This window comes from Lepidochelys kempii, chromosome 1 (genome assembly GCF_965140285.1).
Source record: "Lepidochelys kempii isolate rLepKem1 chromosome 1, rLepKem1.hap1, whole genome shotgun sequence".
In the NCBI taxonomy this organism is placed as follows: Eukaryota; Metazoa; Chordata; order Testudines; family Cheloniidae; genus Lepidochelys; species Lepidochelys kempii.
The window spans coordinates 269,642,658-269,667,189 of record NC_136380.1 but is presented as its reverse complement, the minus strand read 5'-3'; the positions used below and the strand labels follow the sequence as shown (position 1 = coordinate 269,667,189).

At 38.9% G+C, this 24,532-nt stretch overlaps 1 protein-coding gene across 2 annotated transcripts in view; it reads left to right on the top strand.

Moving 5' to 3' along the window:
* The window catches only part of METAP2 (methionyl aminopeptidase 2), a 36,222-nt gene extending 11,998 nt beyond the window's left edge, over window positions 1-24,224 (top strand). For both annotated transcript variants that reach the window (XM_073327502.1, XM_073327501.2), the window contains 7 exons: window positions 17,075-17,236; window positions 18,640-18,821; window positions 18,915-19,009; window positions 19,118-19,214; window positions 19,815-19,918; window positions 21,621-21,736; window positions 23,432-24,224. In XM_073327502.1, coding sequence (XP_073183603.1) covers window positions 17,075-17,236; window positions 18,640-18,821; window positions 18,915-19,009; window positions 19,118-19,214; window positions 19,815-19,918; window positions 21,621-21,736; window positions 23,432-23,684 — 1,009 coding nt within the window. In that variant the 3' untranslated portion in view covers window positions 23,685-24,224. The remainder of the gene's footprint in view (window positions 1-17,074; window positions 17,237-18,639; window positions 18,822-18,914; window positions 19,010-19,117; window positions 19,215-19,814; window positions 19,919-21,620; window positions 21,737-23,431) is intronic.
* Window positions 24,225-24,532: the final 308 nt, after the last annotated feature.

Below are 24,532 nucleotides of genomic sequence, written 5' to 3'. Positions count from 1 at the left end.
TGATTTTTCAGGGCTATGACGGACATAACTCCTTGAACAATGGAAGATGAAATAACTCTCCCATTTTAAAAAGTGACCCATACACAATAGGTGTGGCTTTCAAACTGAATCAAACAAGATAAGGAACTTCGCAGTCATTTAGTTCATTTACCCACCCACTGTTACCGATCAGTAAGGCTGCGAGTCTGTCACAGATTCTGTGACCTTCCGGGACCTCTGTGACTTCTGCAGCCGACAGGTGCAACTGACCCCAGGGCTGTTGGGGCAGCCCTGAGGCCAGTTGCACCGCCCCCCTGCAACAGCAGTGTTCGTGGGCTGCCCCGCACCAGCAGCAGTGGAAGTCCTGCGCCGCTGCAGCAGCAGTACGGTGTTCCCAGGCCAGCAGGGCTGTCCCCTGCCAGCGGTGGCAGGTGCCCCAGAGCCCCTACGCTGAGTACCAGCAGGCACCCCGAATGCCCCCCCTACCCCCCCCCAGCACCAGCGGGTGCCCCGGAGACCCCGCTCCAGAGCAGCAGCTGCGCCCCGCGGAGCACCCGAGAAAACCAAAGATTTAGTCAGGGGTATTTATAATACAAGGTCAGGACAGGTCATGGGGCCATGAATTTTTGTTTATTTCGCATGACCTGTCCATGACTTATGCTAAAAATGCCCACGACTAAATCTTAGTCTTACCTATCAGAGCTGGGTTATGTCCTACTGGATACATTTGGGTAATTTTAGATGATATAAGAGAAAATGTGGAAAACAAAACCCTATGCTCTTGGTGTTCCTAAACCTCCAACTGCCAGAAGCTGGGACTGGCTGACAGGGGTTGGATCACTCAATAGTTGCCCTGTTCTGTTCATTCTCTCTGAAGCATCTGGCACTAGCCACTGTCAGAAGACAGGATATTGGGCTAGATGGACCATTAGTCTGACTCATTATGGCCATTCTTATGTTCTAAGTCACTTTAAAGACTATTCCACAGTACAGTAGAGCCTCATCAGTAGTTTTTTTAACCTCTACTCAGGCTAAATTTTCCTCTGCTTTCTTTTTCTTTTCTCTGAAACTACTTCAGTTTGTCTTCCTGCAATTGAGATTCTCAGAACTGAATATAACATAATATAGTGTGGTCTTGCGAGATTATTATGGAAAGGGGTTATTGCCCCTGAAGTGATGCCTGGGCACTTTCAGCATAAAATGGCATTACTTTTTTTGGTGTCATGTTGTATTGCAGGCTCATAGAACTTGTTGTCCACTCTCATGTTAATTGGGGGTGAATAATTGATTTTGGATTACTTTTTATCACGTACATTAATTTTGAATTTTTCCATGCTGAATTTCATTTTATTTCCTGCCTGTGTTTCTAAACTCTACTTTCTTTTCAAGAATTTCTCTTCTCTGCTGTTTACATACCAAGATGTGACATTGGGGAGATTTGATTAACATGCTGTCAAAATCTCTTTACCCCTTTCTCCTATCCCATGTTACTGATGAAAATGTCAAAAATAAGAGTACATATATAACTGATTTTTTGAGGTGCCCCCAGCTGCTGAGTCATCCCTCCAACATTTCATCCATCTTGCTCACTGTTCTGAGCCTTCATGTGCATTCCCACTGCTTTGAGCCCCTCATGCCTGTACCAGCTACATCCTCCTCCTTGCCACTCCATGTCCCTGTTAAATTTGACGGGCCCATGGAGCACTGGGAAAGTGGTGGGGCTGTGAGGAATGCCTGTAACACGTGGAATCAGGAAGGGGCAGGAGAGTGGAGATGGAACATTCTTACCCCAGATCTGGGCCTAATGTAGGGGAAAGAATCTTTATACATCCATCTGCAGCTTAGGAGGCTCAGAGATGTATGAAGTGGCCCATTCATCTCAATATGTTCTCAGTTAAATGAGAACACCCCAAGGGAATAAAGCCTAAAACAATAGCTCTAAGGTGTGCGAACTGTGCAATTCATGTCAGTGGGTGTTCCTATTCTTTTCTGAGCTTGTGATATGCAGCAAGCGTGCCCATTCTCAACCCCTCACTTTCGTCTCAGCACCATGGGCTTGGAACATGCGCTGAACAGGCCTGTTTTCAGCTTCCCATGCAGAGAAGCAGGACTTCTCCAGATCCTGGCTCACCTGAGAAGTAAGGGAAATGAGGGCTGGGCACTCCAGTTCCATGCGCACACATGAGGGAAGAATGTGGGGCTCTCAGGCTCCATGTCACTCATGTCCTTGTTACCCATCTGTCTGGCCTGAGGCTTCCAACCCATCTCTTGTGACACGCGTCCCCATTTATCTCCCCATCCATCCCTGCACTCTCCCAGGCATAGAATCATAGACTTTAAGGTCAGAAGGGACCATTATGATCATCTACTCTGACCTCCTGCACAACGCAGGCCACAGAATCTCACCCACCCACTGCTGTAACAAACCCATAACCTATGTCTGAGCTACTGAAGTCCTCAAGTCGTGATTTAAAGACTTCAAGGTGCAGAGAATCCTCCAGCAAGTGACCCGTGCCCCATGCTGCAGAGGAAGGCGAAAACCCCCCAGTGCCTCTGCCAATCTGCCCTTGAGGAAAATTCCTTCCCGACCCCAAATATGGCAGTGAGCTAAACCCTGAGCATGTGGGCAAGACTCGCCAGCCAGACACCCAGGAAAGAATTCTATGTAGTATCTCAGATCCCATCCCATCACAGGCCATTGGGCATATTTACTGCTAATAGTCAAAGACCAATTAATTGCCAAAATTAGGCTTTCCCATCATACCATCTCCTCCAAAAACTTATCAAGCTTAGTTTTGAAGCCAGATATGTGTTTTACCCCCACTGCTCCCCTTGGAAGGCTCTTCCAGAACTTCATTCCTCTGATGGTTGGAAACCTTCGTCTAATTTCCAGTCTAAATTTCCAGTCCACACATGCATCCACATTCTCCCTCACTGTGCCAGTCCCCGGTCCCCTCATATTACCTAGGTCTGCATTAAAAATATTAAGAATCTAAGCACGTTATGAGTACCTCCTGTTTATGGGGGCTTGGGAGAGCCCTTGATCTTAAGCACATTCAGGTGGGTTCAGGAGACACTCCTAATCGTCCTTCATCTTCTCTCTAATCAGTGCTAATTGATTGATTAGTGCTGGTGCTCTACTGTAGTAATCTGCCAGATGGAAAAGTCACAACACACCCAGCAATCATTTTCACGCCTCTCTGTGGAAAGTATATAAATTATTAACTTTCTGTATATAGTTTGAACCCCTTCCAAATTAGCTGTGAAAATTAGGGCCCATTTTCCAGAAGTTTAAAAAAACAGTTACTCCCCATTTTTGGACCCAAAGGGGCAGTGTGTGCCATGCACTAACACGGGTTCTCAAACTGGGGTCAGGACCTGTCAGGGGGTCGCAAGGTTATTACATGGAGGGTCGCAAGCTGTCAGCCTCCACCCCAAACTACGCTTTGCCTCCAGCATTTATAATGGTGTTAAATATATTAAAAAGTGTTTTTAATTTATATGGGGGGGTCGCACTCAGAGGCTTGCGGTGTGAAAGCATTCACCAGTTAAAAAAAAGCCACTGCACTAACCCATCAAATCATGTCAGACCATGTCAGACCTAATTTACTTCTTTTATAAGGTTTCTGGCTTTGTGGATTGTGGGGAAGCTGTAGATGAGCTATATCTTGATTGTAGTAAGGTTTTTGACCCAGTCCCTCATGAATTCTCATAAGCAAACTTTCTCATAAGGAAAATATAGTCCAGAGATGAATTTATTATAAAGTTTGTTCGCAACTGGTTGAAAAACTGTACTCAAAGAATAATTAATGGTTGGTGTCAAACTGGGAGGAGGTATCTGCTTGGATCCCTCAGTATTCTGTCCTGGGTCCAGGATTATTCAATACTTTCATTAATGACTTGGATAATGGAGTGGAGCGTATGCTTATAAAACTAGTGGATAACCTCAAACTGGGCAGGGGGACGGGACGGGACATCAAGCACTTTGGAGGACTGGATTAGAATTCAAAATGACCTTGACAAATTGGTGAATTGGTCTGAAGTCAACAAGATGAAATTCAATTAAGACAAGTGCAGGATACTATAATTAAAAAGGAAATATCAAATGTACAACTACAAAATGGGGAATAATTGGCTAAGTGGTAGGACTGCTGAAAAGAATCTGGAATCATAGAATCATAGAATATCAGGGTTGGAAGGGACCACAGGAGGTCATCTAGTCCAACCCCCTGCTCAAAGCAGGACCAGTCCCCAATTTTTGCCCCAGATCCCTAAATGGCCCCCTCAAGGATTGAACTCACAACCCTGGGTTTAGCAGGCCAATGCTCAAACCACTGAGCTGAGGTTATAGTGGATCACTAACGAGTCAGTGTGATGGAGTTGCGAAAAAAACCTGATATTCCAGGGTGTATTAACAGGAGTCTTGTATGTCAGGGAGATAATTGTTGTGTTCTCCTCAGCACTGGGAGTTATCTCAGCTGGTGTACTGTGTCCAGTTCTGGGTGCCACACTTTAAGAAAGATGTGGGCGCACTGGAGAGAGTCCAGAGAAGAGCAATAAAAATGATAGGTCATATTTTCCAAACCTTTATGAGGAAGGGTTTAAAAAACTGGCATATTAAGACTGAGGGGGCAGTAACTGTCTTCAGATACGTTAAGGGTTGTTCACTGAAGGTAGAACAAGAAACAGCTGGTCTTAATCTGCAGCAAGGGAGATTTAGGTTAGATATTAGAAAGATCTTTAAGAACGACTTTGGACAAATGTAAACTTGGTCCTGCCTCAGTGCACAGGGGTGAACTAGAAGAAGTTTTGAGTTCCCTTCCAGCCCTACATTTCTATGATTCTGTAAATGTTGAATAACTGAGATCTGTTGGGGGACATCAGAATCACACCAGAGCCCTGGGTGTGTGTAAAAAACAGTTAAGAACTAGGACTGTCAAGTGATTAAAAAAATTGATTGCAATTAATCACACTGTTAAACAGTAGAATTCCATTTATTTAAATATTTTTGGGTGTGTTCTACGTTTTCAAATATATTCAATTATAACACAGAATACAAAGTGTACAGTGCTCACTTTATATTTTTGATTACAAATATTTGCACTGTAAAAAAAATAGTATTTTTCAGTTCACCTAATACAAGTACAGTAGTGCAATCTCTTTATCGCGAAAGTTGAATTTACAAATCTAGAATTATGTACAAAAAAACTGCATTCAAAAATGAAACAGCGTTAAACTTTAGCGCCTACAAGTTCATCAGTCCTACTTCTTGTTCAGCCAATTGCTCAGACAAACAAGTTTGTTTACATTTGCAGGTGATAATGCTGACTGCGTCTTGTTCACAGTGTCACGTGAAAGTGAGAGCCGGTGTTCTCATGGCATTGTTGTAGCTGATGTCACAAGATATTTACATGCCAGATGTGCTAAAGATTCATATGTCCCTTCATGCTTCAACCACCATTCCAGAAGACGTGTCCGTGCTGATGAGGAGTTCTGCTCAATAACAGTCCAAAGCAGTGCGGACCGACGCATGTTCATTTTCATTATCTGAGTCAGATGTCACCAGCAGAAGGTTGATTTTATTTTTTTGGTGGTTTGGGTTCTGTAGTTTCCGCATTGGAGTGGTGTTCTTCTAAGACTTCTGAAAACATGCTCCGTACCTTGTCCCTCTCAGATTTTGGAAGGTACTTCAGATTCGTAAACCTTGGGTCAAGTGCTATAGCTATCTTTAGAAATCACACGTTGGTACATTCTTTGTGTTTTGTCAGATCTACAGGGAAAGTGTTCTTAAAATGAACAACATGTCCTGAGTCATCATCCGGGACTGGTATAACATGAAATATATGGCAAAATGGAAGTAAAATAGAGCCAGAGACATACAATTCTCCCCCAAGGAGTTTAAATGTAATTAAGGCATTATTTTTTTAACGCACGTCATCGGCATGGAAGCATGACCTCTGGAATGGTGACCAAAGTATGAAAGGGCAAACAAATGTTTAGCATATCTGGCAGGTAAATACCTTGCAATGCCGGCTACAAAAGTCCCATGCAAGCACCTATTCTCGCTTTCAGGTGACATTGTAAATAAGAAGCGACAGTATTATCTCCTGTAAATGTAAACAAACTTGGTTGTCTTAGCGATTGGCTGAACAAGAAGTAGGACTGATTGGACTTGTAGGCTCTAAAGTTTTGCATTGTTTTGTTTTTTAGTGCAGTTATGTAACAAAAAAATCTACATTTGTAAGCTGCACTTTCACAATAGAGAGATTGCGCTACAGTGCTTGTATGAGGTGAATTGAAAAATACTGTTTCTTTTGTTTATAATGTTTACAGTGCAAATATTTGTAATAAAAAATAATATAAAGTGAGCAGTGTACACTTTGGATTCTGTGTAATTCAGATCAATATATTTGAAAATGTAGAAAAACATCCAAAATATTTAATAAATTTCAATTGATATTCTATTGTTTAACAATGCAATTAATTTAATACTGCGAGTAATTGCAATTTTTAAAATCGTGATTAATTTTTTATGTTAATTGTGTGAGTTGACTGCAGTTAACTGACAGCCCTATTAAGAACCCATTGATTTTTGTAAAATACTATTTTTTGTGGGGAAGGGTTGTATGTCAGGACCACTTCTCAAATGATCCCAAATTTGGACCACTAACACTACCCAGCATCCCGTAAGGCAAAGCAAATATCAAGACAATCTGAGTAAGCATGGGATTTCAGAGAACTTAAGAGTTTTCCTTTAAACAAAAAATGCTTCTCAACCTTATGTATACTAAAGTTGGCATTCTGCTATAATAAAGTTCGACACTTTCTTTGAAATACTGACAAGATTCAGTTTGGAACTGGTAATACCAGTACATGAGAATACTGTAGTTCATATTCACATTTGTTGTATTTTGTGCGTTCTTTATGCCTTACATGTTCAATTTTAACTATAAATTTTGAAACTCTTATATAAAACTTTTAAGGCTTTTTGAAATCCACACGTTTTACAGAAAATTTGATTTCTACAATATTTATGCTATTTTAGCAGTAGTTCTAAATATGGTAAGCATAACATAGAGAAGTAGACTTTAGTATTTACTAAAGGACCATTTAAAAACAAATCAAACTACACAATTTCCTTATGTTGCTACGCCTGATTAAGGCAAAGTTGTAATGTCCTTTTTTCTTTCACTTTCTGGGAGAAGCAGATAATTAGGATAACTTGGGTCTCTGGGGGACATTAAACAGCTGCCCAGACCATATACCTTACTCACTGTTTTCTTAAATCCTCAGAACTAATAGACGAAATAAATTTCAATTGTATAAACTTAGAATAAGCAAGAGCAATCAAATCCTGGATGCCCTTTAGAGCATTTATGTATTCATATATAAAATGGAGTAGGGAGAAATTCTGTTTCTCTGATTTGTTCCAGCAAAAAGTCTTTTTATTTTCTCACTTATAGATCTGGTGTGTACTAGTAACCTAGTTTTTCTGTTAGGTTCCCATAATAAGGTATCGTTTGTGCACTTCATGTAAAGGGTGTTAATGTCTGTATTCTGATTTTGAGCTGTGGGCACCAAGTCCTTCACAATGAAATTAAGTCGTTTTGTCCAGCACATCCAGATCTTACGTTTTAAATGTTGTTTGAATGTTTCGGTTTTTATGCTTGTTTTAACATTTAGAGCAGTTTCTGCTGAGTTATTGCCCATAGTTACTTAAATTATGGTTTTCAGTTTCTTCAGTTAGTTTTGTCCAGATACAGTGGAATGTTGTTTATCCAGCTCTCCATATTAACCAAATAGCCAGTGCACACAGGTCCAGTAATGCATGATCTCTACTGTTGCTGCAGCCTTGTACTTTCCCATTGTCCAGATTATCTAAATTTTTGATTCTGATCTGGCCCAGTTAGATCGGGATTTTGGTTCCATTAAAATTTCTTCTGTTTTAGCACCACAAATGATGTATTGTTTTGTGCATCCAGTTGCCTACTTTGAATCTGATGGGGCTGTGTGCTGGTTGGCTGATTCATTAACTGGGGAGGCTGAAACTGTGCTCCAAACAGTATAATTTCAATTTTTTTTACTCAGGGCTTTTCTTTATTAACTTAGAAACCAAGATTCAGACCAAAGAAAAAAAATTCTGTTTTTGCACCTCTGGTCTTGTTTTAGTGCTTGTATCAAAGTGCTTCGTAGTCCTTACGGCCCTTCTAGAGCTTCACAGCCTTTGCTAGCTGAGGATTCCTCCCCAGCCATCTCCTGCTTTCTGCTGGTGTCTTCCCCTCAGACCCTTGCCCTAAGGTTTGGAGCACCCCCTCCCCCCGACCTTTGGTGTCTAGTCTGCTCCACTGTGGAGGAGACAGGAATCCTTATGTGATTACCTGTAGGCACATGACTAGGAGCAAGCACATGACCTGCATCTACAGGGCCCAAGGGCTGTCACTGGTGCATGAGGATGAACACATTTGCCCTGTTACATTAGCTTTTTGCCATTATTCTCGTGTCTGCATTTTCCATACCTATTAAATGTTGTCCTGTAGTTCTGACATTTAAGTTCATTTTGAGAGACTGAGTATGAGCTAACTAAAATGAATGAGAACCTTGAGTTTTCAAAACATATCCGAGAGAACTTTTCCTCCTTTTCCCCCCTTCAGTGATGTGCTCTCTCTCTCCAAAATACCTTTCTACAAAGAGCATCTTTGCTTTGTAAATAACATTACACAAAACGTTTAGAGCATCTGATCTGATTGGATAATGGAAAATAATCCAGATGGTAATTTAAGAGCATCCAGTATTCAACCACACAGTTTTTTGTCTGTATTCGGTAGACACAATCATATTGAAACTTTACCAGTATCAGTATCCTCTGGTTCCTATAAGGCCATTTCATTTCCCGAATCAGTGTGAAAGATGAAGAAAAGATCTAAACATTGCTAGAGTAAATAACTTGGGCTCCTTGTTTCCTTCGAGAGATAGGCCATCAGGTCCATATGGTCTTGTTCAACGTGCAGAACTGAATTTCTTAGATTTGTGCAGGATAACAAAATAAGCATAATGTCCTAATCGAATAGGACTGAGATCTGTGTCTCCATGTATTCTCACTGGTAATTCTTTCACCATGCTTTTGCAAGTTTTTAATAACCTGTGATTATGAGGTTTTGTAGTTCAATCATTGTTAGTTTTGTATTTTATATATTTGTTAGATATTGTGAAAGGTCTTGCTGTGACTCTAAGTATGAAAAGACTGTGGTTTAAAGACAAATTATATGACTTGTAAAACTGCCTGGGAATAATCCATAAAAGAATAGATTGTTTTATCAAGGCAAAGTGCCTTTTCTGGGGTTACTGAAGTATGTATTTCATATAGCATTGCTCACTTCTAAGAGATGCTTACCTTTCATATAATGTGAAATGTTTGTGTTTTTTTAATTCTAATTTTTGAAAAGCATTTGTAGTGGCTGTGCACAGCCAATGGCTATTACTAATATAGACTATAACAAGCACCATAGGTATGAATAGGAGTTCAATATGTCCTATAACCCTGAGACTTATTGTTACTGAATATATTGTGAGTATCAAGGTAAAGTCATTTGAATAAGGTATTTCACTTCAGTTCGTGGTATAAAAGAGTTTCCTAAAAGGGATTATTATTGTTAATCCAGTTAGAGTAGGAGGATGGAGGACTACTAGGTTTCCAGTGTAAACAGATTCTTTATGTCCATTGGAAGAACCAACCAGGCACACTTCATATATAGCTTTTGATTCACCTCTGTGGAGGTGAATGTTACCAGCCTTGGTCAGAGACATGCTCAAATTTATTGATAAAATGACCACTTGGTTCACCTAAGTTGTTTTTAGCATACTAGATAATACAAATAATAAGGTTTACCCAGAGCATATGAATTGATGGCCCAAGAGAAATGACCCTCCCACTCTCTAGGAATTAAATCTCTAGATACAGATTTACATACAGGCTGACGCAGAGAATACAGATTATAAAAGTTTGGACAACATTTCTAATTTATTAAGAAATGGCATCCTGTTTTATCATTTGTTGAGTTGTGAAATATAGCCAAGTATTGAAGAATCAATAAATAAGTATTTTGGTCAATTTTCTCTAGCCTTTATATATGACTATTTGTAAAAGCTATTTTAGTGATGCATCTCTTTTGTACCTAAAACAATCTGCTATTGAAGAGGAGCAAGGCTTGCTAAACTAGAAATAGTTCCTTTACATAGTTTGCTTTCAGCAAATCTACTCTTGAATTGCACTCCTATTTTTTATTTAGATATTCTAAAATCCAAGTGCTGATCTGGCATTTCTGGCTTAAGCAGTTAGCTATAACTTAAATCTGCTTTGAACTAGATAAAGTACATGTCAGAACATTTCCCATAACAGGTAATTATTTTCATTTTATACATGAAGAAGCAAGATTATTTCTTGATCATAGGTCTTCTCGTGCTTCCAGTGAAGTCAATGAGTTTTTTCCTTTGATTTCCTTGGGAGCAGGAACATCTCCCATATTGTAGCAACCTATAATATGGTATTTAAAGAAATGCTGTCAATTCAAATGTTTTCTAGTTGAGTAATCAAAAAATAATTTGGTTGCCTGATAGAGCACCATTTAAAGGGCATATACAGATTTTTTTTTAATTTAAATTAATTTTATAAGATTCTTTCTGCTGTTGTTGATATGGCTCTCTTCCCAGGGGGATAATGCATGTGCCGCGGAATAAGTGTGCTGTCTATGTGCCTACCTGCTGATGCTTCAGTTTGTTTAATCTTTGCCACTGTTATTGTTAAAACACTCCTGGAGAGCTTGTGGTGAAGAGTGCATGTGAGCTCTTCTCAGAGCTGTGCATGGGAGTGATGTCCTCATGCTAGTGTGTGCAATAAGAACAACAACTGAATATTAGCAAAATAGGGAAACTGATGTGATATGCAGTGTTGCCAAATGCATACAGCAAACTGAAAAAAAGAATATTCTCTAATCTAGGTACAGAATTTTGTTATGAAAATATGATTTTCAAGCTGACTCTGACTCTTTAAGCGTGATTTTGCACTTTTATTCTTAACCCTTGCTGTTAGATACTTTTTCAAAAATTTATTTTGGACTGGGTTTTCTTATTGCGACCTAGAATGTATGTTTTGTGTGTGGAGAGTTAACTAATAGAGCAAAACAGGCTAATTGAAGTTAGGGGGGGAAATCTACCAGATGATGAATTTTTTTTTTGTTTGATTTAACAGTGGCTTTGTTTTTAAGTTTTAAACTTGGCTTTTGTTAGTTCTGTCTGAAGACTTTTATCTTTACTTTCAAGGCACTTGGATTTTGAAATAACTAAGTTATGGAGTTTTGAAAACAGCATGTCTGGCATCCTAAATACATTGTTTTCCCTGAATTTCAGGAAGACGTGGCAAAATGGATTTCTCTGAGCTTTTGTACATACATTAATTTGCATGCAGGCTGGAACAATTTTTTTGAGGTTGAAGCTTTGTAAAACTAATTTGAAAATTTGTGACTGCAATTTTAGATTAAAGTGTATAATGAATTAAATTTTATAAATGCTGGTAGGGTATCTTAATTTAATGTTACAAAATTGATATAAATAACCAAAATATTGAAAATGAAGGCCCTGATCCTGGGGGAAGAAAACACAAGCAGATATGTAACTTGACTCAAATAACCCATTACTTCAATGGGACTACTTGTGCTTAAAGTTAAGTGTGTGCATAAATGCTTGCAGGATTAGGAACTAAAATTATATTTTTACTACTTTTGTCTTAGTATCCCAGTCTTTAGCACTTCAGAACAAAATTGCTTCAGTGTTAACAGTGAAAAGTTAAACATTCAATACATTAACAAAGTTTACTGTGCATTTATACAGATAGGCCCAAATTTTCAAGAATAAGAGCTGAAAGGCAGGCTCCTGCCAGTAAGTGTGAGAGAGTGATTTTTCAGCAGCACCTAAGTTACTTAGCAGTACAAATCCCGTTGACTTCAAACTGCAAATTCTTATGGGGGAATAGAGCCTGGCAGAAGCATTGCAGTGTTCTTGACTTGTAAAAGAAGTTCAGTATATCAGAAGATGGTCTTACTTGCTAGGATTTTTGCTTTATCAATGTTGTGTTCACATTATTCTCATAGTAATGATGTTAATGTGGTTCTGCACTTGTCTTTTCAACATAGATGAGGCTTTTAAGTGTAGGAAAAACTTTATTACATATAAACAAGTTAAGAAGATCCACCTTTACTTTCTTCCCATTTTATAGTCTTAAATTGCTGAAGGACTAGCAACAAAAATAAGTAGATTTTTAATTAAAACCCAGTAATTTAAAATATTTTTAAAAAAATGTTTATCCTTCCTGTTTGACCTCACGGGCATTCAGATGGGGAGAATTTCATACCTGACTAAATATCCAGATCACTTATATGGCCTTTACAGAGTTTTGAACTTGGAGCACCTGTTAGTATGCTTTGTTTGCCACATTAACAGTATCTTGACAGGTCACTTGCACAGCAATTAAAGCTAATTGTATAACAGATTTTATATAACTCATTAAGTATTGTTTGTATTATAATAGAGTCTAGAGGTCCCTTTCCCAAAGAGCTTATAGTTTTAAGTAGACAATATAGACAAAGGATTGGAGGGGATGCAGCAGCAGCACAGAGAGGTGAAATGACTTGCTCAAGCAGGCTTGTGGCCCATCTGATTAGAACCCTAGTATCCTGACTGAGTCCAGTGCACTGTCCCCTAGAGCATGAAAGATCCCAATTAGATACACAAGCAACTGTTAAATTTTTGTTCCATTTCTTTGAAAGACATTTGATAATGCTTCATATGATGATTGGGTTTTTTTGTGGGTTCTTATATTGCACTCATTGCTGTGATACTTATGCATCTGTGGATAAAAAGGAAACAACAAAAAGCTGCTAATGCAGCATTAAATTGAGAATCTAGTAGAATGTCTGAAAAGTTGCCAGACCACACTTAACTTGTCCATTTGCATTTTGACACTTCAGTAGAATCATTACTAATTACAAAATGCTGGGCAGTGGTCCTGCTTGATAAATAGAGTAAGAATATCAATCAAGTAACTTTAGCATTCGTTACACACACAGTACATAGCATTTTTGTATTGTTGCACATGTAACAAAGGACCATATATGCATACACATAAATGGATAGTTACTGTTGCTGTGGGAACCTTATTTTCACTCAGGTCAGGAAATTGTCTTCATTGCAGAAGTAGCAATTGCTAGGCTAGATTCTCTCTTGTGCTGAGATTCTTCATGGCACAAGAGAGGGCACTATCAGCAGTCACAGCTTCCTGATTCTGTGGCTGGCCCACCCCAAAGTGAGCCAGCTGAAGCATCACTTCTGCTGCTCTAATTTACACCGTCTGAGTAGGGATCATATGCTAGCTGAAAATCAGTGATGCGCAGGTGTACTTCTTTCCATCTCCGCACCAGGGTGGACAGTTGGCTGTGGAGCCAGCCCTCGCATCTTATTGCCACTAAGAGCTACTTTCTGCTAGGGGACTTCCTAGTCCATGGTGACACATCTCTAAATTTTTCTGTCATGACAGCATTGCCCAGCTTAAAGAAGAACTCCAGTGTTTTACTACTCGCAAAAAGAAAAGGAGTTCTTGTGGCACCTTAGAGACTAACCAGTTTATTTGAGCATAAGCTTTCGTGAGCTAGAGCTCACTTCATCGGATGCATTCAGTGGAAAATACAGTGAGGAGATTTATATACGCACAGAACATGAAAAAATGGGTGTTTATCATGCACACTGTAAGGAGAGTGATCACTTAAGATGAGCTATTACCAGCAGGAGAGGATGGGGGGGGGGGAAAGAAAACCCTTTGTAGTGATAATCAAGGTGGGCCATTTCCAGCAGTTAACAAGAATGTCTGAGGAACAGTGGGGGGGAATAAACAAGGGGAAATAGTTTTACTTTGTGTAATGACTCAACCACTCCCAGTCTCTATTGAAGCCTAAGTTAATTGTATCCAATTTGCAAATTAGTTCCAATTCAGCAGTCTCTCATTGGAGTCTGTTTCTTAAGTCTTTTTGTTGAAGAATAGCCACTTTTCGGTCAGAAATCGAGTGACCAGAGAGATTGAAGTGTTCTCCGACTGGTTTATGAATGTTATAATTCTTGACATCTGATTTGTGTCCATTTATTCTTTTACATAGAGACTGTCCAGTTTGACCAATGTACATGGCAGAGGGGCATTGCTGGCATATGATGGCATATATCACATTGGTAGATGTGCAGGTGAATGAGCCTCTGATAGTGTGGCTGATGTGATTAGGCCCTATGATGGTGTCCCCTGAATAGATATGTGGACACAGTTGGCAACGGACTTTGTTGCAAGGATAGGTTCCTGGGTTAGTGGTTCTGTTGTGTGGTGTGGTGTTGATGGTGAATATTTGCTTCAGGTTGGGGGGCTGTCTGTAGGCAAGGACTGGCCTGTCTCCCAAGATTTGTGAGAGCGATGGGTTGTCCTTCAGGATAGGTTGTAGATCCTTGATGATGCGTTGGAGAGGTTTTAATTGGGGGCTGAAGGTGATGGCTAGTGGCGTTCTGTTATTTTCTTTGTTGGGCCTGTCCTGTAGTAGGTGACTTTTGGGTACTCTTCTGGATCTGTCAGTCTGTTTCTTCACTTCAGCAGGTGGGTATTGTAGTTGTAAGAATGCTTGATAGAGATCTTGTAGGTGTTTGTCTCTGTCTGAGGGGTTGGAGCAAATGCGGTTGTATCGTAGAGCTTGGCTGTAGACAATGGATCGTGTGTGTGGTCTGGGTGAAAGCAGGAGGCATGCAGGTAGGAATAGCAGTCAGTAGGTTTCTGGTGTAGGGTGGTGTTTATGTGACCATCGCTTATTAGCACCGTAGTGTCCAGGAAGTGGATCTCTTGTGTGGACTGGGCCAGGCTGAGGTTGATGGTGGGATGGAAATTGTTGAAATCATGGTGGAATTCCTCAAGGGCTTCTTTTCCATGGGTCCAGATGATGAAGATGTCATCAATATAGCGCAAGTAGAGTAGGGGCATTAGGGGACGAGAACTGAGGAAGCGTTGTTCTAAGTCAGCCATAAAAATGTTGGCATACTGTGGGGCCATGCGGGTACCCATAACAGTGCCGCTGATTTGAAGGTATACATTGTCCCCAAATGTGAAATAGTTATGGGTGAGGACAAAGTCACAAAGTTCAGCCACCAGGTTTGCCGTGATGTTATCGGGGATAGTGTTCCTGGTGGCTTGTAGTCCATCTTTGTGTGGAATGTTGGTGTAGAGGGCTTCTACATCCATAGTAACCAGGATGGTGTTTTCAGGAAGATCACCGATGGATTGTAGTTTCCTCAGGAAGTCAGTGGTGTCTCGAAGATAGCTGGGAGTGCTGGTAGCATAGGGCCTGAGGAGGGAGGGATAGTCTCTTCTGTTCTATATACGTCAATGAAAAGCAAGGAAATACTGTGGAAATGTCACTGTGTTAGTCGGTGGATTTGAATTTGGTAGAGGTAGTCAAGACCCTGTGAGGCAGGAAGCTTGATTTATTTATTTATTAGCTGAAAAAAAAAACTTCAGAGATTTCTTTGTACTCAGAGCTGTTTTTTTCCTCTGATGTATTTAAAAACTCGTTACTGGGGAGAAGGTGTAGGTAGGTGCATTTCATTGGCAGATAAGTTTCAGGACCTGTGGTTGTAAACAGCACTCCCCATTCCCATTGACTGTTTCTCTGGCTTTTTCTTTTACCTACAGACTCCCCCTCCCTCTCTTTTGGAGGGGTTCCATCCCAGGACGGAATAGGATGAGATGTTGTTGAAAGTGCTGTCTTTTCAATAGCATAAAACTGAAGTCCAAACTACTTGTCTATTGAAAGACCCCGTAGTGATATTTGTAAGAATCAGGGTGTTCTGGCTAACTTCCAGTTGTAATAATTGCAGTGTGAATTTATATAGGGTTTTAGCTCGCGAAAGCTTATGCTCAAATAAATTTGTTAGTCTCTAAGGTGCCACAAGTCCTCCTGTTCTTTTTGCAGATACGGACTATGACACGGCTGCTACTCTGAAATATAGACAGACAGTTTCTGTAGCTGCAGTATTTTTCTTCACTTCCTTTCTTGAACTGTTGTGTGACTCTGCTGTGTCCCACCCCCGAGCTGGCTGTTACAGTGATGGGAGAAGTAATACCTAAATTTCTGATGAATGATATCGAGCTGGCTGAGCCTACCAGATGAGGAGGTGGTGATGGGTTGGGGTAAGCAGACTGAGGAGATGACTTAGGTAATAGCCCTTTTGAGGGAGTACATTTGCCACCAGTCATCAGAGTTTGCAAGTTCTGGCTAAACATCAGACCTCAGCTTCTACTAGATGTTTATAGTTCAGCAGTAACCAGGCTGGCTTTTCACCATCTGTAATGGGGCAGAAGACTGCAACTTTACTTTCAGAAGGAGTCCTTACAAACTGTTACTCATGTCTTTCTAGCCTCAAGATTAGACTGTTGTAGTGCATTCTACATGGAGCTACGGCTTAAAACCATTTAAGGACTGAAGCTAATGGAGAACGTAGCACCTTACTCATTGAGTGGAGCATGTTGCTGAGAGCACATGGCTCTGAGATCTGCACTGGGTTTATTTGAGTCTCTGGATAGAATTTAAGATGTTGATCATGACGTGTAAAGCTCTAAATGGTCTCTGACCGGCCAGTCTAAAAGATGTCACAAAAACTGTTTATTTCATGGAGTTTGGGGGAAAGTTGAGCATAAGTTCCTGGGAGACTAAAGGGGGGTTGATTTACTGGCTGACTGAGTTAATTCATTATTTGGATATGATTTTTTTCACTGCTGGATGATCATATAGGATTGTAAGTCTAATTAATTGTTTGGGTGCCTAGAGATTTTTTTTTAGTGGGCCTCCTGTAGTCTTTAAAACAAAAATAAGTATCTTTCATACCCCAAAGGGACATTGAGAGTTAATTATTAAGTGACTGTGTAAGCATTTTGCAATCCTCAGATCAGAGTTCTAATAAATACTGTGGTGATGACTGGTGGTGGTTTTAATTTTAACACTTGTACATCATGTTTACTTTAAAGGCGAACTGCTGCTTGGAGAACTACAAGCGATGAAAAGAAAGCACTAGATCAAGCCAGTGAAGAGATTTGGAATGATTTTCGGGAGGCTGCTGAGGCACACAGACAAGTGAGGAAATATGTTATGAGCTGGATCAAACCTGGAATGACAATGATAGAAATCTGGTGAGGATAAAGACATTTTTCTTGAAAGACACTATTATAAAAACTACATTTTGTAGCCAGGGGGTTGTCAAAATGTCTCACTTAATTTGATTGCACTTTGTATGCTCTGAGTTAAGGGTACTTTTTGGTGGGTTCTTTCAATGTCTCCCATTTATTCCTTTCATTTCCTCTTGTCTATAGAGTCCATCAGCACCATTTCTTTAGTCAGTGGAGTTCTTAGTATTGAGTTCCCATACTAACTTGACCATTGTGTTTATCTGTTTCTCACTTTAGCACCTGAGTTGTATGTTTTTTCGGTTCTGTGTTTCTGCTGTTCTTGTACAGAAAACTTCCTCAGGGTGCCAGGAGAAGCAGCATGTGACTCGGATAGTGTCACAAGCATCTCTTCCCAGTTCCTGCCAGCATTTCCAGTAAAATACTGTGTGTAGGAGCAGCATAGGTGCAGTCTACTGTTAGGAATGGGAAAAGAGGCACAAAGCTAGCATGTATACACATACCCCCCACAGCACTATCTTTCCTGCATATTACTGCTTCCTCACTAGCATCGTTTTCATTCTGGTCATGCTTCTGCTGGAAAAGCAAGTGCGCAATCCTCCTTCTGTGACATTCTCACCTGGGAGCTCAGAAATTAAAACTTTTGATTGTCAGGGTTAATGTTAAAAAGAAATAATTATCCAGGTAATCTTTCTTCTGAGTCTTTGGTATTTGATACTGGGATGTGGGATAAACTACAGTGATGTGAGTCATGGTTTACACCAGAGGGCTGGGATTACATGAGGGCTTGCACTGATGTAGCTGTATCACTGTAGCTAAACCAGTGGCTAAGAAAACCAGTGTTGGCAAGGCCCAAGAAAATATACATAATGCAACAAGCTTTAATTTTACCCCCTTAGCTATTAATATATGGAAATAGTATATTATTTTTTGATTTAATTACCTTTTTTGAGTAGTTGGAAAATCTGTTTGATCACATTACTAAACAGTTCTGAGACTATAAAGTCTCTGTGCTATAAGTAACTGTACTAAAATAAATCAGTTTCATTTGCCCAGAATTTATATTGTGAATATTGTGTCCCTGACTAGTTAAATATATTTTTCAAAGTATATTCTTTCAAATTTGAGTAAAAACATTAGGAAAACAAATAAATATGGTCAAACACAGGACTGAATTAAACAGTCTCAAAACAGATTAGAATAAAATAAGGAACTAAATCATTACTAACTGGGCTTACTTTTCGGCTCTGTACCTTTTCCTGATTGTATGTTACAAATAAAATGAAATTAAATGTTTAGGCTAATGCTTTTCTTTGTCTTGTATGTTCTCACATTTGTAAACAAGTGCTTTAAAATTAACTGTCTTAGTACATTGTGTGATTTTAATAGAAACATCTCTCTTTTCCTAGTGAAAAACTCGAAGACTGCTCACGTAAGCTGATAAAAGAAAATGGTTTAAATGCAGGTCTTGCATTTCCCACTGGGTGTTCTCTGAATAACTGTGCAGCCCACTACACTCCCAATGCTGGAGATCCTACAGTATTGCAATATGATGATATTTGCAAAATAGACTTTGGAACACACATTAGTGGTTGGTTTTTTCCTTATGATTCCTTCTGATATTGTTGGATTGTTTCATTGGATGGAAACATTGTACGAATCTAATTTCTTGTTCTGATTTCAGGTCATATTATTGACTGTGCTTTTACTGTTACATTCAATCCAAAATATGATAGACTATTACAAGCAGTAAAAGATGCTACTAATACTGGTATAAAGGTAAACTAATTATGAAAATTAATTTTTACTGGGTTCTGAAATTTAAACACAAGCTAAATCCCTCATAATAGATTTTCAAACTTTTCTCTGTTTATCTCTTATTTTCAGTGTGCTGGAATAGATGTTCGTCTCTGTGATGTTGGTGAAGCCATCCAAGAAGTTATGGAGTCCTATGAGGTCGAAATTGATGGCAAAACATATCAAGGCAAGCTCTCTCCTTTAGAGTATGTAGAAATAGCTATCCCGGGAGTGTTTGTACAAATCCTACTTTATTCCTAGCTGTTGAAGTGATCTTTGCTCGTGGTAGTATAAGTGTGTGTTACAAGTAACTTGCATTATACATACTCATATGATCACTTTCCTCAACTGTATCCTAAAGGAACTTTTCCCTGAATGATTGAGAACTCACTGTTTATACTCAACAAACACTGTCAAAAGCACCACATCTGGCATTTACTGTACTCAGACGTGAAAAGTGAGAACAGCCTTTCATAATTCTTGTTTGCAAAATACATAGTAAATAAATATCTACTGGTTAGAATTATTAAGTAGTTTCCTTAAGGCCTGAATTATGACACTCATAGTAATAAGCCATTACTCCATATATACAATAAGCTGGGATCTTGCCTGGCTGAAATTTGTACAAGAACAGAGTGATTTTCTGTTGTTCCTTCTGCAATATGTATGGGTCTTTCAGTTCGCTTCCAGTACTCCATGTGTGGGCTAATATCACTGGCATTGAAGGGTTAAACATCCTTTAGTGACTTACCTAATTATTTATATTTTACTTTGTTTTCTGTAATAGTGAAACCAATTCGCAATCTGAATGGACATTCAATTGGGCCATATAGGATACATGCTGGAAAAACTGTGCCCATTGTGAAGGGAGGAGAAGCAACAAGAATGGAGGTACACTGAGAGATCTTAAGTATTTAACTCTCTTCCACTTAGTTTTTTTTTGGTGACATATTTAGAAAAAGTTATCTCTTGCATTGTCCAAGTGTGTAGTATTTGTGCCCACATGGAAAATAATGGAATTGACCTTGCTATGCATAGTACAATTTTTGTGAAATATTGAACATCATTTTGGAGCTTGGCATTTCGTCTTCATGACTCCACTATTCCAGCTACCAGTCACTTTTCTGAAATTAAAGTTCTGGGATCTTGTAATAAAATGGACTTAGGTTAGTTAAAATTGTGAATACATATACTTAAGTAATACTGTTAGAATATTGTAGTTTTCAGAAGGAAAACAAGAGCCAGGAATTCTAAAGTTAGAGGATGAACTTAAAATAAGAATTTGGACATTTGGAGTACGGAAGTACGGTGGATCCAGTAGATTAGGCTGTCCAGTTTCTAGTGGAATTTTGATTATAAGGTAAAGTTGTTTTTGGAATGTGCATGGAAGATAAGAAATACAGCACAAGTGTTCCTTGTTGTTGAAGTGTGTATGAGAAGGGAAGTGTTATTGTGTGCATTGGTGACCCCTGAGATGTGCTTAGTAAATCTGTATTTGTGGTGAGGGTGAAGGTTTGTGCTTCATATCAGGATTTCAGAAGAGGTCATTGCAGTGTGGTGACTGGGTATAAAAAAGGTTCCTTTATGGTAAAGATGAGGAGCATTAATATTATGTCGTCTAAGGTTGATTGGGGAACCTTAACTATAAACTAACAGACTTTGTTCTTATTGGTCATTTAACTTTATGTATTTACAAAATTAATCCTTTCAGTGAATTTTTGCATGGGAATTATTTCTGTAGTATTATAGCTGTTCATGATGCCTTGCAAACAGAGCTGGACATGTTGCTTTTAGTTGAAAAGTTTGCAGTCTAATTTTGACAGATTCAAAACAGTTAGGCATGTTTGTAAACTGTAATCGGAGGTAAGTGTTAGCTAGGTTTGGCAGAAAGATGGGTTTTAAGAAGCATTTTGAAGGACAGGTTGCACAAGTTAAGGAAAGTTGTTCCAAGCACAGAGGTAATAAGTATATTACATTAGGTGCCAAGTGCATCCAGTTGCAATTTTGATCTGCATCTAATTTTTAAATGGAATAACAGGATCAGAAAGCAAGGGCTTGTTTAGAAGATTGGTACTGGGATAAGGAGCCTTTAATTTTATTTCTAGGTCCCTGCTTCTAATCCAGTCATGGTCAGTAGTGATCAGGTGACTTACTATTGACAGATGTTTAGTGGCCTATGAGAAATTACTTGGGTCAGTCATGACATGTTCTCATCACAAAAAGCACCAGTGCAATTGTTATCTATACTGACTTTCTTGTTAGCAGTGTAAGAAAGAGGGCAAGGATTTAACTGTCATCTTACCACTACAGATGATCCCTGCAGAAAAGGAGTAAGGAATATTTCCATGACCAGCCTAACGTTAATTAAAGAGTTATTGAAACATAGTTTACTTTAAATATTTCAGAGTTTTGAGGGTGCTATTTAGTGAAAGAACCAATCCATGTTTAATTCCTTGTAATGTACGTTTGCCTGCTGTTCATATTTTGCTAGACTTAAACTGTTAATTATACAAGAAGTTTCAACGTTTGACTATTGATTTACTTTTCATGTATTTACATAATGTTCACTTGTCTTTTTTTTTTTTTCTTTTAGGAAGGTGAAATATATGCTATAGAAACCTTTGGTAGCACAGGAAAGGGTGTTGTTCATGATGACATGGAATGTTCTCATTATATGAAAAATTTTGATGTTGGGCACGTGCCAATAAGGTTAGATCTGGTTTTGAAGCCCTTTTTACTGCACTGGAGGAAGCTGTCACTTTTTTTCGTTAGGGCTGGGGTACAGCAAAGCCTCTTAACTAATATCAGATCTTTCAAGGGACTTGAAAAGACTAATGTAAATGATGCTCTTTTATGACCTGCGCTGTAATATGTACGTGTATATGTGTAAAAAGAAAAGGAGGACTTGTGGCACCTTAGAGACTAACAAATTCATTTGAGCATAAGCTTTTGTGAGCTACAGCTCACTTCATTGGATGCATGTAGCTCACAGAAGCTTATGCTCAAATGAATTTGTTAGTCTCTAAGGTGCCACAAGTCCTCCTTTTCTTTTTGCGGACACAGATTAACATGGCTGCTACTCTGAAACCTGTGTATATGTGTGTGTACTAGACTCTTCACACACACAGGATGACACAGTTCTTACCTCAGAGCTTGAAAATAGCAAAAAAAAAAAAAAAATCAGTAAAGGTGATGCCCTCTAAATGTAGTCTATATTCCTATCATAACATACATGCATGAGAGAATAAATATTTTTTGTAACTTCACAATTCCCCCTTCTCTCTACCCCAGATGCTTTTCTTGTTTCCTTCCGGGAGCTTCTGTGACTTATGGTTCAGTAGCACAAGCAAATCTCTTTTTGGGAACAGAGCTGGTTAAACTGTTAGTGTCGTCATCTGCTGAGGATGCTGGGATGTTTGAGTATTTAAAAATTAACAACTCAGAACAGTGCATTGACATAAAATGAAGTGCTCCAATAATTTAGGCTAATTTCCAGATTTCACTGGGATTGCATTACGTGGCATTTTTAGAAATGAAACAGATAAGTATTTTTGAAGCACAGGTAATCAGAGTAAGACACACAATATAGCAAGTAACAGTATGGTACACTAGATGCACAGCACTGTTTCCAGGTCTTTTTACTGCATCCACAACATTTAGAAGTAAGTGTCCGTGTGTTTTGTGTGTATATATGTAAAATACATTATATGCTTTTTTGTATTAACATTAAGGTTGCAAAAGGAAAAGCTCATGTCTGTAAATACTTAAGTTTTGAAGTTGTACACTTCTTAGCTGTCTTGACAAAACAAAAATGGAAGATTATACATATTTTGCACATTTGTTACAGATTTTACAAATCATTTGACTTTCAGAAGTGAAAGTGATATTTACCGGTGTCAAAGCTTAATCCCAAATTAGTTTAGTAAATTAGAAGCTTCAGGACGATAGACTTGGAATACTTGTCGTTTACAAAGTGAATAATTCTGTTGACAGTTCCTTACTTGAAAAAAAAAAAAAACTCTTATGCTTAATTATGTTGGCATGTAAATGAGCCTAATTAGGTTTTGAAGTTATCCTTTTCATCTCGCTCTCCGGAATTGAGGCGAGCTTGCTAGGCATGAGTTCAAACCTTTTCTCCTCTGTTTTGCAAACCTGAGCCAATAGGGCAGCAGCATTTTTGGTTTGTTTTGAAAGCTGTATTTTTCAGTGGAAAAATAAAGTTTTAACTTTTCTCCTTGAACAGAACCTTAGGTGATGTGAAAAAGACATCAAAATCACTGGCTTTGCATTTGTGTAACACCCCCACATTTATCTTTTTACATGGCTTTTATTTCTGTATTAAATGCTTTCTTGGTGGTACCTTTTTTTTTCTTCGCAGTTAATTCAGTGCATTCTTTCTTCTAGGCTTCCAAGAGCAAAACATTTGCTAAATGTTATCAATGAAAACTTTGGCACTCTTGCCTTCTGCCGCAGATGGCTAGATCGTCTGGGAGAAAGTAAATATCTAATGGCTCTGAAGAACCTGTGTGACTTGGGGATAGTGGATCCATATCCTCCCTTATGCGACATTAAAGGCTCATATACCGCCCAGTTTGAGCATACCATATTATTGCGCCCAACATGCAAAGAAGTTGTCAGCAGAGGAGATGACTATTAAACTCAGTGTCACCTCAACACCTTTATACTCTAGGCTTTGTTGAAACACGTTATACCAGAAATAATTTGCAACATATTGTCTGTTTTAACAGTGGACCGATGTAATACTTTCCATGTTTGGAAAGAAAGGAATTTAATCAAAGGCAAGTCTTCTAATGTAACTAACCAAGGAAAAAGCTTTCATGCCTCTAGAAATATTTGAGAAGGTTACGTATATTTTTTTCTGTTCAGGGAAATATGTGCTATAAAGCTCAGTTTTTAGTTTGGAATGAGTTATCAATTTTGTTTTGAACATTTATGGTGATAAATGCTTTTCAAATATTTATATTACCATATTCCTACTTGAATGCTTTGAATGATTACACCTGACTTCTGCGCCTAAGGTCTCTATGGTATTGCCTTTTAAATTTCCTGGAATCCGTTTTGTAAAAAATAGACAAATTTTCAGATCTTAAAAACATATATACTTTTTAAAAGTCTGGTTATGACTCTGGGTAGGAGTCTGCTGGGGAACTGCTCTATTAAATAATAATAAAAAATATCCAGTTGCCATTTATTGTCTTGAAACTGGGCCTGTCCTACCATTTATGTGAAACTTGACAATCGATCATTTATTTAACAGTAGTATCTATGCTGGGAGCCAGGTCAAGGTGTATAGTGTATGACAGTGCCAGCCGTTCGGGGGTTTTTTGTCGTTGAGCATGTCACTCTCCAGTCTTGAGTTTTTCTGTATTGGAACATGCTAGCAGGTACATTCTGACTGACTCCTTTGTTTTGTTTTCAGTAGGGAGGCACATCTGATATGCCTTCTTAAGCTAAATGCTTCACTTTATACAATCACTGGGCTTG